The 15,653-nt window shown below is 29.1% G+C and overlaps 2 protein-coding genes across 5 annotated transcripts in view; one reads left to right on the top strand and one right to left on the bottom strand.

The window, feature by feature from the left end:
- Positions 1-507: 507 nt before the first annotated feature.
- Positions 508-5,171, bottom strand: LOC117183127 (39S ribosomal protein L35, mitochondrial). Its single transcript, XM_033376318.1, has 4 exons — positions 5,064-5,171; positions 2,931-3,090; positions 2,659-2,799; positions 508-804 (listed from the first exon to the last, which is right to left on the bottom strand). The coding sequence occupies exons 1-4, from the start codon at positions 5,092-5,094 to the stop codon at positions 573-575; spliced, it is 564 nt and encodes a 187-aa protein (XP_033232209.1). The 5' UTR covers positions 5,095-5,171; the 3' UTR covers positions 508-572.
- The window catches only part of LOC117183126 (MICOS complex subunit Mic60), a 185,819-nt gene continuing 175,286 nt past the window's right edge, over positions 5,121-15,653 (top strand). Inside the window, exons 1-7 of one of the 4 annotated variants that reach the window (XM_033376315.1) lie at positions 5,121-5,247; positions 5,637-5,734; positions 8,412-8,480; positions 8,705-8,914; positions 9,270-9,337; positions 12,916-13,023; positions 13,248-13,461. In XM_033376315.1, coding sequence (XP_033232206.1) covers positions 5,194-5,247; positions 5,637-5,734; positions 8,412-8,480; positions 8,705-8,914; positions 9,270-9,337; positions 12,916-13,023; positions 13,248-13,461 — 821 coding nt within the window. In that variant the 5' untranslated portion in view covers positions 5,121-5,193. Of the gene's footprint in view, positions 5,248-5,636; positions 5,735-8,411; positions 8,481-8,704; positions 8,915-9,269; positions 9,386-12,915; positions 13,024-13,247; positions 13,462-15,653 lie in introns of all 4 variants that reach the window. The other 3 variants (XM_033376314.1, XM_033376316.1, XM_033376317.1) reach the window with 3 other exon arrangements.

Genomic DNA, 15,653 nt, shown 5'->3' with positions numbered 1-15,653 from the left:
GCGATAAAGGCAATACAGATTTAAGATGTAAATTTACGAATTTTGCAAAAAATTATGACGGAAGAATGATCTGTACAGTAGTGTAAATAATTTTTCTGAAAACCTTGAAATGAGAGAAATCCTTCAAATTTTCGTATGCAAAATCGAATAATATTATTATCTTTATCACATACAAATCGTTCTATGCTGATTTAATCGTTGTTGCTACTTAAACAATTGCGCGTTATTTTCCTTTTTTAAATAATGTTTCCTTGGATCTTTTCTTTAAAAACAACTCTAAAGCTGCACAACACTAAACACCTGAGAAGTAAAACATTAGCGAATTTCGGTTTAAAATTTAAAAAAATAAATCTTGTTACAAATCACGGAAAAGTAGAAATTTTCTAATCATAAATTGCTGGAGATTGTGGTCAAAAAGGAATTATTATGATTTAACATTTCGATATAAAATGAGAACCTTCTTATATGTATAAAAAATGTGGAAAGTCAACTAGGCTTTTCTCTTAAAATGGTGAATTATTATTTGATGCTTTTATCTACAAGTTTTATTTTTAAATTCATACATAACATACTTAAGGTAAAGGTTTACGCCTGGTCAAATTAAAATTTTCTCGATAGTGGTAGGGTTCATATGGATCATCAACGTAATACTTTGGACGTCTCCAGAATTTTGTCACCATTTTGTCCAACAACCAAGACTGTGTAGCATTGCAAAAGACGTGGCGACCAAGCCGCTTCCTGCGATTAAGTGACTTTCGCCATAAATTACTGTTTCTCCCACACTTTGTTCGGATCCAAATACCCCTGAAAAAGTACAAATAAAATAAATAGGGCCCAATGGGTACTTTTTGCCACGCTCATAGGGAATTTTTTTGGGCTCATAGGGTACCACTTTTACAAAATACAATATAATAATAAAATAAAATGAAATAAAATCCTTCCTTTTATGATAAAATTCAATAAATTTTCAAAATTACAAAAACTTTGATAAGTAAAAAATGAATATTCTTAAATTTAAATAGCATAAAAGTAAGAAAACTCTTCCAAAAACCTCGAGAACTTGTTTTTCTTTAGTGTATAATACTTCGATATGATAACTAAACATTCTACATATTTTATAGAAGAAATATAAAAAAGTAAATGCAGGGTAAAAATTATGCACTGAAGAAACTGCAATTGTTTGATACATATTGATACTCAGAGAAGAGTGAATGTACAGCCCAGCGACACGAGAAAGACTTAGACTGCAATTTCTCATATACCCGGGTGGCTCCACCATGCTTTTTTTTAATTGCAAGATATTTCAAGCTAAAAAATTTCTAAAAATATGTGCAATGCAAATTTCGATAGGGAATCAGTTAAATCATGCTGATTCGAGAAGCAATCGGCCTATCTTTATTAGAAAAAAAGTTATTTAACAAAACGTATGCCGATGGGTACCCGGGTGGCAACACCAGGGTTAATAATGTGACTAATGTTCCTTTGAATTTAAAAGAATTCAAAACAAGTCAAGTTAAATTCAATTGATTTCAGTGAAATTAAATTGAATTATAGGAATTTAAGGGAAAATAGGAAGAATTTTATGAAATTCATAAAAATTCTATACGATTGAAAACAATTCACAAATGTAAAAAAATCTCATTGAAATCAGTTAGTTTGAAATGAGCTGCGCAAATTTAAGGAAATTCAAAAGAATTTGATTAAATGTCTAGGAATTTAAGGCTAGATGAAAAGACTTTAGGATCAGTTAAATAATATATTTTTAAAATTAAAAAAAAAATCCATTGAATTTAATAGAATTTAGGAGAAGTAAGAACATTCAAAAGAATTCTAAAGAATTCGAAAGTATTCAGGATAAATTAATAAGATTCAGGGTGAATTCTAAAAAAGTCCACATGAATCACAAAAATAATTAAAAATATCTTAAAATCTTTGAAATTCTATGAAATCCCTCACTTCTCGTGAATAAATTCTTTAAAATCCACTAAAATACATAGAATCCATAGAATTCCGTAAAATCTTTTAAAATATCTTAAAACCTCACAGGTGCTCTAATTTTGTTTCATATCTTCCAAAAATCTAGGAAATTATTTAACCTAAAATATATCAAGCTCTCTAAAATTCCTTTAGAGTATTAAAAACAATAAAAAAATGCCTTAAAATCTTTTAAAAATCCCTAAAATATTTCGAATGCTTTGAAATCTTTTGAAATCCAATAAATTTTTGTAAAGGCTTTGAAAATTCCTTTAATTTATTGACACATATATTCGAAATTTTTTGAAATATTTAAAAATACCAGATAATATTTCAAAAGAATTCAAGACAATTCAGAAATAGGTATAGACCTGAATTGAATAGAGATTAAAACATGAGTTAATTTATTGAAAGCAAAGTTATTCATGTGATATTTTCATATGAAAGATGTCAAGAGTGACGTTATATTAATAAAATGACTAAAAAGTTATTTAAGAGAAAGTGACTAATTGCAGTTACTTTTTGCAGAAATTCCTTGAATTTTTCCGCTTATTTCTAATCTTGAGATTAGCTTACTTTAAGGACCTCAACTGAGTATAGAACACAGTAGCGGTCATAGAGACCGATATGTGAGCCCTGATAATTAAGAAGTTGAGATTTAATCGGAAAAGAATATTTCATTACCAATGAAGACGATAAAATCGGTCCAGAACACATTTCACTGTTTTTCGTTTTCCTTTTTTCAATGAAAATTTAATAAGTGACCTTGTTGATATTGTTGTTGGACTTGGGTTCGCTGACAGAACATTCTGTGTCAATGGTGTACTGAAACCAAATACTTATTTTTAAGTAATCCATATTTTGTCAGTTAAAATATATTAGTGTTGAAATAGTGCGATTTAAAGCGATTTAAATGAATTAAAATGAGGAAATTAAATTAATAGCAAATTTAATACCTCAGGATTGTTCTATTTTTGCAAACATCGAGGTCTGCAGGGCCATAAAATTGTGCAGAATGGAAACTCAGGGCTCGAATACAAATTGAGCTAGCAAGGGAACTCGATTTAAAAAATGTAAGGTTCGTAACATTTGGTGTCACGACGCGTTCCACGCCAGCTGAAATAAATACATATTTAATCATTTTAAAAATTTAGAAACGATTATTTTACATTAAAACTTAATTTTTTTTAACTTTCCTTTTCAATTTACATAATACCATAAACTCCTAAATTGTAATTGTTTTTAAATACATAATTTTATATTGCCTCAAAAAAGGAACGAAGCAGGTCAAAGACTAACTAAATCAAAATAAATTCACTTGAATTATCAATACGAAAAGATTTACGATGAATATAAATGATAGGGGCTTATAAATTCTTTGAATTATAATTTTACTCGGGGTGTCCACTCAAATCCTGCGAAAAATTCCCTGAAATTCTAAGATTTTTTCCAGGTATCTCAAGATTTTTCCCGATATAATTTTTCATAGCACGAAGCAATTTAATTAATTAGAATTTTTTAACTAATCGACTCAAAAAATGTACAAAATTTCGCGAGTTTATTATAAATATTTTTCTCTCAATCCTTGTAAATATCTAAATGTATAAAAACTACTCGTATGTAAAATTAAATAACTGATTTTTTCACTTGTGAAAGTAACTTTATTAAAGGATAAGTACTTTCTGAATGGTACAAGTTTCCAGGAATTTATTTAATATATTAATTTAAGAAAACTTCGACTAATTATATTACCAGATATTCTTAAATAAATTATAACCGACGAATATTTAAATAAATAATGCCTTCCATGAATTTGAACAATAATTAAAACAAAGTTTTATTTTATCTTCATATACTTAAAATTCAGGGCCGATTGTACATATTCATTTCATATGTTAAATGAAACGTATTTTACAGGTGAGTAGATGACCTGAAAAAATAGAGAAAACGATATTTTTCACGAAAATATAATTATTTTGTTAAGTAAAATTAATAAGAATAATCTATTAAATTTAATTTCAAACTCTTCAAGTTCCTATAATTCTAAGTACAAATATTGCATTTTCCAACAAGATACATGGATTCTTAACCAAAATGACGCATGTTCAACCAGATAGTTGAGTTTACAACTAAAAAAGAAAAATCTTCAACTAAAAATGAACAAGTTAAATTTTCAGTTAAAAATATTCATTTTCAGCTATAAATAATAACTAATTTTGAAACATGATAGTTAAATTTTCGGCCAAAGTGATAAGTTTTCAAGTAATATGATGAATCTTCAACTAGAATAGTTGAATTTTAGACTACCTAAGGACTAATTTTAAAAAATACATAAATTTTCTATCAATTAGTTAAGTTTTCAATTAACCAACAAAAGTTTTCAACCAAAAATTCATTTTTAAAATTTTTATTTTTTAACCGAGAAAAAAAAATTGTCAAATAAGTACTTGAATCCAGTAACATAAAGCTACTCTTACAAATGAAAGAACATTGTCATATAATTTTATATTCCAATCAAAACAAAATTTAAGCAGGCTTTTGAAAAAAATTCCCTGATATTTTCAGGTTCTTCCGGGCATATAAAAATTCCGTAGTAATTTCAGGTTTGCCAGATGAGTAAACATCTTGATTACTTTTTTGGTAAATATTAATAAACAATTCAGTACATAAATATGATAAAGACAACACTTTAGAATGTAAGGTTAGTTTGATACACGTGGTGATGAAAATCTCTTCGATACAATTTTTAAAACGTATCATTGGGATCATAAAAGACTTATGTTTCTTTTTTATAATCCAAAGTTTTAAAATACTTTTTTCTTCAGACAATAAAAACAAAAGAAAGTTAATAATGAAACTCAAATAAAAGCGCGCGGTGTCAAAGTTGGATCGTTCCTTCTGTCAGAAAGTCAACATGGCTATCGAACAGCAACAGACCTAACCTTCAAATCACCACTTTTCGTAACACGAATTCAAAACAGAACCACAGATTTCAACGCATTATATATTACAATGTCGCCTCCAAGTACATATTTGCACTGACATTATCGTCTACACTGAATATTTTCTGAATCAGAAAGATTTTTTACCTCGAATCGCGGCACTAACAATCCGCAACATTCTTCTTTTCGTCTTCTCGTGGAACTGCACCAGCTGTTTTGTGCCGTCGTTCCCTTTTTCCACCTTTTTCCCTGGCTGTCTTGACCGGCCACCCGAAAAATGTTCCGAATTGGATTAAAATTTCCGTGCAACGGTCTCAATCGAGTAAATAAAGTAAGCCCTTTGGAAATTATCGTTTACCTGAATTAGTTTTATGTTAGTGGTGATTTCGAATTTAAAGGTAAACGACACTCGGAGTGAACGACCCCAACCTGTATTTCACGTCGTGTTTCCATCGGACGTTTTGACGGCTCTTTTTTAACTTGAAATCTTTATCCCTCTTAACATAGAATCACGATTTATTTCTGTTGAAAATGCTACGGCTTGTTTGAAGAATTTTTTTAAGTTGGTTATGACCAGTGATTCGTGAATTGTCAGTGAATATTCTTGTTGCCAATCACCAAGGTTGCACCTCGTGTGACAAGATGGCTTAACACGCTTGAAATAAGAGGCTTACATAATTCCAGAACATGTTTATTAACCTGCATCGTTGTGCCTTCCAGGTAAAAAAACACGGGTACTCCAGACTCTACCTCACAGCCAGGTGTTATGAAACTCGTGCTCGCATAAAATGTGAACCAGTCACTCCCAGCACTGCCAGGTAAATTTCTTGACCTCTGAACACTTTTCAAAATTAACTGTCATTAAAATTTCTTTCAAAATGTTTTTACTGCTGAGCCTTCATTTACAAGAATATTACACACATTAGATTATTTGATCACTAATTTTCACATATTATATTTTTATTGGTTTCATATAACTGCTAAATATTTTCTTTTTAAGAAGAAATTTATCTATCTAAAGGTCAATCTACTTGATTCCTGTATATAATAACTTCATTGCACACAATTATTTTAAAAATTTGTAATTATTTATACAGTATTCTTTATAAGTGTTCGTGAACTAATTCACAGTCTTGAAATACATATAAATTACAAAATCAATATAATTTATATGCTGTAATTTTTAAGCGCAAACTTGCAAGCGAGTCACATCAACATTTGGGAACTTTATTTAATTTTTCACAATTTTACTTTTTAATTTATTTTTTTGCATCCAGAATCTTCCTGGTTATTCTGGTATTATTACGAATTTTTGTTTCTTAAAAACGTGTCCTTTTTGTTCATTAAAGTTATCTTTAAAGAAGATGCCAATTACAATTTTGTTAAAATTCACTAATCTATTGAATTCGCTCAGAATGTCCTAACTTTACGAGAACTATGGTAAACCCACCGAAATATAGTTTAATTTACTAGAATTCTATGATATTCATTAAAATTTGGTTCATTTTATAGAATTTTTTTAGTTTTAATATAATTTTGTTACATTTTCAATGAATTAGATTTCTTTTCAATCCACTAGAATTATTATTGTTATTATTTACCTCATTTTTGTCTCAGGCTTAAGATGGTTACAGCCCAATATTTCGAGAGCATTTTTTCGTTAGAATTGAATTAATGAATAGTCTGCACGGGGCTGTTCCGGTATATATCATCAATCACGGACGCGTTTTTGTAATGTAATCAAGTGATCGGATAAGAGCAGTGTGCCTAATTTGACATATTTATTGCTATTATTTTGAGTTTTTTATAAGGTACAACTTCAGATTCAATTAGATATACAATGGATTATTAAGGGAATCTGAAGTTGCAGCTTATAAAAAAATGAGGATTAACCACCAATCTCGGAATTTTGGCTCCCAAAAGTTATTATTGCATGAATAAATATTTTGTGTGAATATTGATAAATTACATAACGTTTAATTGTGCTAATTAAAATAATTTCGACGTTGCCAAATTCAACGCGAAATTTTTTAATCCTTAAAGTGACTCTTTTGTTTTCAAACGGTCAAAGAAAATGTTCTGAAACTTTTGTTGGTTCTTTATAATAGAATTTTGCTGAGTTAACTAGAATTGTTCATTTTAATTAACCAGTGTACTGCTGAATTCACTAGAAATATGTAAATAATGTATAAATTTGGTGGATTTATTAGAATTCCTGAAAATTGGTAAAATTTGGATGGATTTACTAGAATTATGCTGAATTCACAAGAATTCTTTGAAATGAAATAGAATTTCGTTAAATTTTTGAATTTTTTATTTGGCTACCTTTTAATAAATTTACTAGAATTCTGTCATTTCTGTCAAATTCGGTACAAATAAGTTATATTCCATATGGTGATCTTATTAGAACTCTGCTAAAATCACCAGAATTTTATTCAGTTGAATAGAATTTTAGTTAATTTTTATGGACTTTATTTCTGTTAAAAATCAGTAGAAATTTGTTAAAACAATCACAGTGTTATTGAGTCTTCTAAAATTATGTCCAAAGCACAATAATTCTGTTACATTTAATACAATTTTGGCAAGTTAAGTAGAATTATTCATTTTAATTAACTAGTGTTTGCTTGAGTTCCCTAGAAATATGTTAAATTTCCTAAAAATTTTGTTAACTTATTAGAATTCTAATAAAATAACAAGAGTTCTTTTAAATTTAATAGAATTTTAGTGCATTTTTTAATTAAATTAATTTCTATTAAATTTACTAGAACTATGTTAACCATTCCTTGCCACGTTGGGGTTTGAAACAACCCCACGACCATGTGATTCCACATATGCAAATAAGGGTTAAAGTAACTAGAATTATATTAAATTTTTTATATTTATTCTGTTCAAATCATAAGAATTCTATTACAATGAATAGCATTTTGTTAGGTAGAATTATTCATTTCAATTGAGCAGTGTTCTGTTATATTCGCTAGAAATATGTTAAAATTCCATAGATAACTGGTGAATATATTAGAATTCTAATAAAATAACAAGAGTTCTTTTAAATTGATTAGAATTAAAGAAAAAATTTTATTAACTAGATTTCTACTACATTCAATAGAACTTTGTTATGATCGGGAATTTTTTAAGTTTAAAGCAGTGAATTTACTAGAATCTACTATAATTCGGTTGATTCAACATAGTTCTACTTATAAATTTTGCTAAAATTAGCATAAATTGAATAAAATTCAAGACTTGCGGGCCAAAACTGACAACTCTGTTAATGTAATGTAAACTATTCTTAAAAACTCTAACTTTAATTTCATAAAAGATATTTACATTTCAGTTTTATATAGCCTCTGCAATAATAGTTATATAAGTGTTATTATGAATTACTAGTTGTTAAAAATGCCAAACACGTTCGTAGTGAAACTTCTTTCCATCGTTCCCCAACTTTAAAACAAACAAAAGCTGTTTTCCAAAATTGCAATTAAAAACTTATTGTTTTAGGCTCTTCAAGGATGACAAACTTATGTCCAGATTATCTGGACATAGGTATTCAACCGATTCGTCTAAAAGGTATTTAGAATAAACACGTTAGTTGGTTGTTCGTTTTATTCTGATGCATGATTTAAGTTTGAATGCATGGATTGCATCGATAATCATTAGCGAACTTTAGTTATATATTACAAAGGTGCATGCCATATTTGTACCTATTTAAAAATTTCAAGCTTAACACGATTAAATTTGAGTAGCGAGCAGGATTTATATGTATTATTTTATAAAATACAATTTTTTTAAAGCGGAAAATCTCGAGGGGGAGGACTGATAACTGTAGGTGCGCTAACTCTCGGAACTTTAGGAGTATTAGCTTTTGCAAAAAATAATCCAGAGTTCAGAGCAACACTTGAAGGATGGATACCTGGTGTGGACCGTACCATTCAAATCATTTTCCAAGAGGAGGTTACTTACTTCGACTATATTCGTAACTTTTTCGAAGATCTTAAGCAGTCGTAAGATTCTTTCGAATTGAAATAAAAATCAAGGCGTGCATAACTTCTGCTATCTGAGTTTATAGATTAATATAATTATTTGGCTATCACAAGGCTTGGATTGTTCAAAATTATTTACTGTTTTGAAACAAAAATACATCTATTGCAACTTTTTTCTATCTGTAAATGATTTCAACTTCAAAATTTTTACAGATTGCACACAAGTACAAATATAAAAGATATAGAGTAGAACAGAATAGATTTCAAATGATTAACTTGCGATTTTGTTTAAATCGAAATGCGAAGTTTATGCATCCCTTGATAGGAATGTCAGTTTTTCTGCGAATTGAAGAACTTGAATTTCGTATTCTTACAGGTTACTCAAGATTATTTTTGGAGACGAAAAAGAAACAAAAAAAGGAGGTGCGATAGAAATGAACAAAGGTCAGACTGCTAGAAAATTAGACTGCACGAATTTTGAAGATTATACACGTGAGAACCTGCATCCTACTTTCCCATTATCCTGCATATTCAGGGTGTCTACGTGACCGAAAAACGGGGAATTGACTGAGAATTTGTCTCAGAGCCCTTAGTTTTTCTTCCAAGTCGACTAAAATAGATATTCAAAATGTATTTTGATATTTTATTAATGAACGAAAAATATTTATTGTCGATAATGACGATAATATAGTGTTCAGGGTTGCTAGAGAAGCTGAAAAACCGGTGAAAGTCTTGAAATTTTGATAAACAACCAGAAAAACTGCGAAAAGTTCTGGAATTTCTAAATATAGCCTGGATATTTTTATTTTTTCAAGTTTAAATAATTAGTTTTGTGCTTTTCTGCTTAGGAATTGATTAAGTTTTATTCTGACAATTTAAATGGTCCAGGGAACCTGTTACGTTTTTAAATATTACATATTAATCATTTTGTTTACTGTATTGAAAAACTTTGTTTAGAATGAAATAATAGTTTTTTTTTTAATTTGCATTAATTAATCATTTTATGTACAGTACCGACCCAAAAAATCTACAAGCCTATTTTTTTAACTGTGGCTAAAGTGCCTCATTTTTATGATATTAACATGAAATTACTTCCAAATAATATCACAAAATCTGATACAATTCTTCGTCAAATAAGTCAAAGTTGAAGGAAAATGTCAATTTAATAGAAATATATTGCAAAAAAAAAACGTAACATTTCAATGTTTTAGAAAAATTGGAATAACTCTGAAAATAATCAATATGTTCCATAGTAATTTTTATATTTTTTTTTCCTAGATTCTACACTATTGTAGAACTTGGCGCAAAAAAGTCGCACAATGTCAGATAATGATTATACTAATCGCATAATTAAAAAATTCAAAATAATAGTATTTTTATAATTATTAGAAAAATTTATTAAAATATGATGAATGATGATTTGAAAAATGTTTATAAGTACATATATACACAATTTTTAGATTTTTCTAACCAAGTTTGACTTCTGGGCGGATTTTAGGGCCAATAATCTAAGCATATTTTGACAATCTAGTCAGACACTGGAGACTTGAATTTAAAATGAGCTCAAGGGCTTTTAAAATTGTTCGATTATTTTCAGATTTATTCCAATTTTCCACATAACAACGAAATTTGAAGTTTGTATGCATCATCCTTTTATAAAATGTACGTTTTACCTTCAACTTCAGCTTATTAGGCACAGAATTTTATTAGCTTTCGCGATATTACGAGGAAAAAATGTTCATCTTATTTTAATAAAAACTAAATCACTTTATCAGTAGCTCAAAAGTAAGCGTATAGTCTTTGAAATCTTGATATCTCATGTACACTGAAATTCGTAAATTATTATTTTTCTGAAATTGTAAAGCTATATATTTTTTGTGATCAAAGAGATAAAGATTTACCTTTTGAAATAAAAATATATAAATAATTATGATTTAGAACAGGGGGTTTTGGAATTTTCTAACAGAATCATTTCTGATTATTGTTTTCTGGTTTGAAACCGACAACATTTTTAAATCATGCTAATTTTGAGTCGGATCAAGCCATTTTTTACTAATATTGTAATTCTGAGTTATGCCTGGATTTAAAAAAGAATTATAATGAAGTATAATTCTTACCTGTAATAGTGGATTTTCGAGAAAAAAGATAATTTTGAGTTGGAGTAGGAAATTTTTTTATCAGCTCGCAAATTTCAGCGCGCCTAGGACGCGTCTGTTGAATCTCGCGTGTCACGCTGGATAATGGGTTATCTTGCTCTTCGCCGTACTGTACAGATCATTCTTCCGTCTTAATTTTTTGCAAAAATCGTAAATTTATATCTTAAATCTGTATTGCATTTATCGCTCTTTATCTAATGTTTTATAATTTTAGGGAAATCATTTCATTTTTTTTTTAATTGAGATAAATATTTTTTTATCTATGTCGCAAGACCGAATTCATTTAATTACCGATTTGATGAAATAATTTTTCGATAAAGACGCGAATTATAAAAAAGTGGTCAAAATTTTTGATAAAGAATATAGAAAAGAATTTCTTGGCCACTTCCGAAATCTGTTGAATTTTTTTTTAAATTTCGAAGTTGACAAAATGACGCCGATTTTTCTTTAAAAAAATCAAAGTGAATTTACTCAAAAACTTTTTCAAAGAAAAATTCACATTTTTGTCAGAACGATACAAGATACGCAAGTTTGAGCGCGCCTAGGGCGTGCGACGGTTGAATCTCGCGCTTCGCGCTCGGATATTTATTCTTTGCATTAGGAATGCTTGAATAAAACTTGATCAAAAAGTTTTTTTTCGATGGCAGTATTTATATGCGTCTTCATATTCTGAATTGTTTACTTAATTAAGTATAGTCAAAGATTAAGTTTCTCAAAGTTCTGCAGGCTTTGAGGTATACATTCTCATCGTGACACTTGCGCCGCGCGCTTGATTTCCGACAGACATTTGTAAACAGGTTTTGTTGGATTTTTTCTCGTAATTTTCGTCGTTTTTCCACACATATTTTTTTATTTTATTTTTTTTCAACGTTATTTTTCACGAATGAAACAAAAAGTACGCGTCCTATCAAGAAGTGATTTTTAACGAAATTGTAGATCTTTTTTGGGATAACAATTTTTTTAAATTCATCTTCTTTCGAATCCTACATAGTTTGAACACAAAATGGAATTTTTCTATTTTTCATTATTTTTTGTGTCATCAAAGTGTGAAATTTAGATTTTCCAAGAAAATCCAAAAATTTGTTATGATAATCTTGTAGGGCTTTCAAAAAGTAATGTTTTTCTTCTCTTGACTTTTTTCAAATCGTGCGTTGTTTGGCTTAAAATTTTAATATTCGGTTGATTACAAATTTTTTGAAAATGCTATAACTATGAGAATGTTCTTTTTATCGAAAAGAGTCATTAGAATAAATTTGCTTTCCTTTTTAATACTATAAATATCCGTAAATAGAATTTTCAAATTCAGAAAAAAGTGGTCTTAAACATTTTTTAAATGCGCTCACTTTTTGCATTTTTATCAAAAATGTCTGGTTCACGACTTCCTTTGTTTTAGGACCTAAAAAGTGTGTGCCAAAGATCGATTTAATCGTTTCATTTTTTCGAGTTATCGTGTTTACGGATCATTAACAAGCAATTCTTCAAAAGAATTATATTTCTGACTTGTAGATGAAATTTTTGAAAAGAATTGTAATAATAAACTTTGAACAGTGGATGTTCTAAAAGATTTTTTATTCAGATTTGAAACGGGGAATTTTAGAAAAAAACGGTATTTCTAACATCGAAGAGGAAATTTTATAAAAAAATTAAAAATCTGAGTTAGGGCAACCGAGAATTCAAATTGATTCGTCCGATTGACACTCTGATATCCTATCTTACCTCAAACCTTGCACAAAAGTTATAAATACTTCAAGCTTTTTGAATGAATGTTGTAATTTATTATGAGACTAAATACTAATCAACATTTTGTTTGAATTAGAATTATTGTTACTAACAATAATAACGAACCAATAACTTTGCTTTGTGTAGCTCCAAAGTCCGCTTTTACACCTCTGGTTGAAAAGAAGCCAGAACCCGTAAACGAAAATTATGCTGAAATTAGATTAAGCAAGGAAGAAGGAACAAAAATTGAAGTTGGTTTGTATATTGAGTATTGTTCATTTAGTGTTGTGTTTTAGTGTTTATAAATTGCTTCAAAAAACACTTGCAGGAATCCCATCATCAATGAATGATTAAAATATTTTCAAGTTAAGATTTCATAAAAACGAAATAAGAAGTCAAATTAACTTTTAAAAATAGAGTTTATTTAAGGCTTGGACAATTTATCTGAAATTTGTTTTATGTGTCTGTTTGTAAATTAGTTGCTGAGAAACCGGAACCACCAACTAAGAAAGTTCCATCAGAATTGATGCCACAGAATCTTGTAGAATTAGAAAAATTATGTGGTGAAGCTGCCGCAAAAGCGATTTCTTCTTACAATACAGCCTCGTGTGCAATTCAAGATTACAATAAGGATGTAATTGAGGTTGTGGAAAATACAGATGGTATTGACGCAAGCAATAAACTATGGGATAGGTTAGTAACTTATGAATGTCATAGACTATTTTAGCTACGAAATTCTCGGAAGTTAAAAAAATCAAGAATCGCTGGACCGGGAAACCAGGAAATATGACCGGCAATTTTCTGAAAAATCCATCCAATCACTGGAAATATCACTTTCATATTTTATGATGATATAATTCAATTTAAAGTAATCTATCCTTTTCTTTGTTTACGATTCTATTTAGTTTACAATGTGTAATTCTAGAATCTTTCCGATTAAACACTTTCCATTTTAGACCTTCATTTATACACGTAGATTTTTAATTCAAAGAATTCAATAATTCGGGTTTGAAGAATTAAAAGAATAAAAATTAAAAGCGTTTGAAATTGAATTTTTTGAAAACAAAGTTTTTAGTTGATTAATTACAAATAATTATCAATTAATTCACGATTTTTTAAAATTCAGGGCGTGTGAGCGTAACCTAAAAATTCTTTTCAAATTTTTTTTCAAATCCCGCTTATGTTCACACGAGACGCGATATATCGAGATATGCGGTCCTAAATTTGTATAATTATGAAAAAAGCAAAAAAAAAAATTTGTCACAAAGAAAAAATTTTTATAAGTATACAAATTTAGGAAAATACAAACGTTTCTTAGTGCTTCTCATTTAATTTCTCGAAGTTTCAACTCGACATTGCGTTTCATTCAAACGTAAGTTTGGTTTGGAAAACATCGATCACATTTTTTAGAGGTTATGCTCACATGAGCTTAACTGTACTTTAAATATTAATAGTGAATAATAATTGTTTTTACATTTAAAGCTGAAGATTTTACTGGTTTTAACATTGAAAATAGAATTGTTTTAATTCGAAAGCCTTAGTAGTTAACCCTTAAACGGCCAAAACGCCACTACCGGTACACTGCTTTTCAACGGCCAATAACTAAGACTATTCGACACTAGAAAAAATTGAGACACATATTTTTATTGCTTAAGGGCATGTGACACAGCTAAATACCTATATTACCGACCTCACTTTTTCGGTTCACTGAATGTTTTTTTGAACCTAAGAACTTTTTTTGTAAATAAGATATCGAGCTGAAACTTTGGAAGATTTATTAGAGTACAATAAAGTACGTTTAGGTACTACATTTTGGTAGGAACTTCACTGCAAATTATTTTATCTTTTTTCTGAACCTCAACATTTTTTGAACGTTCGAACTTTTTTTATACATAAAATATCGGTCTCAAACTTTGACAAATGCCAGAGCCGAAAGAAAACTACGTTTAAGTACAAAGCTCAATAATAAAAGATGTAAAAAAATATATTTCAACAATCAATTCCAACGGCATCAGCCGGTAACGTTGTGCACGAAAATACGAAACCTGGCGGCCACTAGATGAGGCTCTAGAGAGTTCGTATTTTCGTGTGCAACGTTACCGGCTGATGCCGTTGGATTGATTGTTGAAATCTATTTTTTACATCTATTATTATTAAGCTTTGTACTTAATCGTAGTTTTCTTTCGGCTCTTGCATTTCTCAAAGTTCGAGACCGATATTTTATGTATAAAAAAAGTTCGAACGTTCAAAAAATGTTGAGGTTCAGAAAAAAGATGAAATAATTTTCAGTGAAGTTCCTACCCAAATGCAGTACCTAAACGTACTTTATTGTACTCTAATACATTTCCCAAAGTTTCAGCTCGATATTTTATTTACAAAAAAAGTTCTTAGGTTCAAAAAAACATTCAGTGAACGGAAAAAGTGAGGTCGGTAATATAGGTATTTAACTGTGTCACATGCCCTTAAGATCTTCTCTTTCCGACGGTGCCAATGAAATTCCTCAAAAAAATTTCTTATTATCCCAAAATGCAGTTTAAACAAAAAAAACGTGATTTTTCGTGTCTATTTTTTTTATGAACCATTTTCCAAAGCCTTTCGAGTCTGTAATTAACCTGGAATCTCACTAACCGGTGGAATAAATGTCTAAAATTTGAGAATCCATGGTTCAAAGATCGATTTTTCGTTTTAGTATTTTCAAAATGGCGTCTTAATGGAAAAATTTTCGTGAAAACATTCATGAATTTTTTTACAATAAACGAACGCTTTTCGGAAAAATCATCAAAAATAAAAAGTTCTTGTATTCAGCCAAGGAATACGCCTGAATTTTTTCGAAGCGTTTTGAGCAAAATTTTGGATTTTGCATATGAACAATTTTTGCAAAATTC

The sequence above is a fragment of the Belonocnema kinseyi genome, chromosome 2 (genome assembly GCF_010883055.1).
Source record: "Belonocnema kinseyi isolate 2016_QV_RU_SX_M_011 chromosome 2, B_treatae_v1, whole genome shotgun sequence".
Classification (NCBI taxonomy): domain Eukaryota; kingdom Metazoa; phylum Arthropoda; class Insecta; order Hymenoptera; family Cynipidae; genus Belonocnema; species Belonocnema kinseyi.
This window is presented reverse-complemented; position numbering and strand designations above follow the sequence as displayed.

Coding starts and splice junctions, on each gene's coding strand:
- LOC117183127 (XM_033376318.1), bottom strand. CDS start 5,094: ATGTTGCGGATTGTTAGTGCCGCGATTCGAG. Junction 3,091..5,063: donor TGTTAGTGCCGCGATTCGAG/GTAAAAAATCTT, acceptor TATTTATTTCAG/CTGGCGTGGAACGCGTCGTG. Junction 805..2,658: donor CGATTTTATCGTCTTCATTG/GTAATGAAATAT, acceptor GTACTTTTTCAG/GGGTATTTGGATCCGAACAA.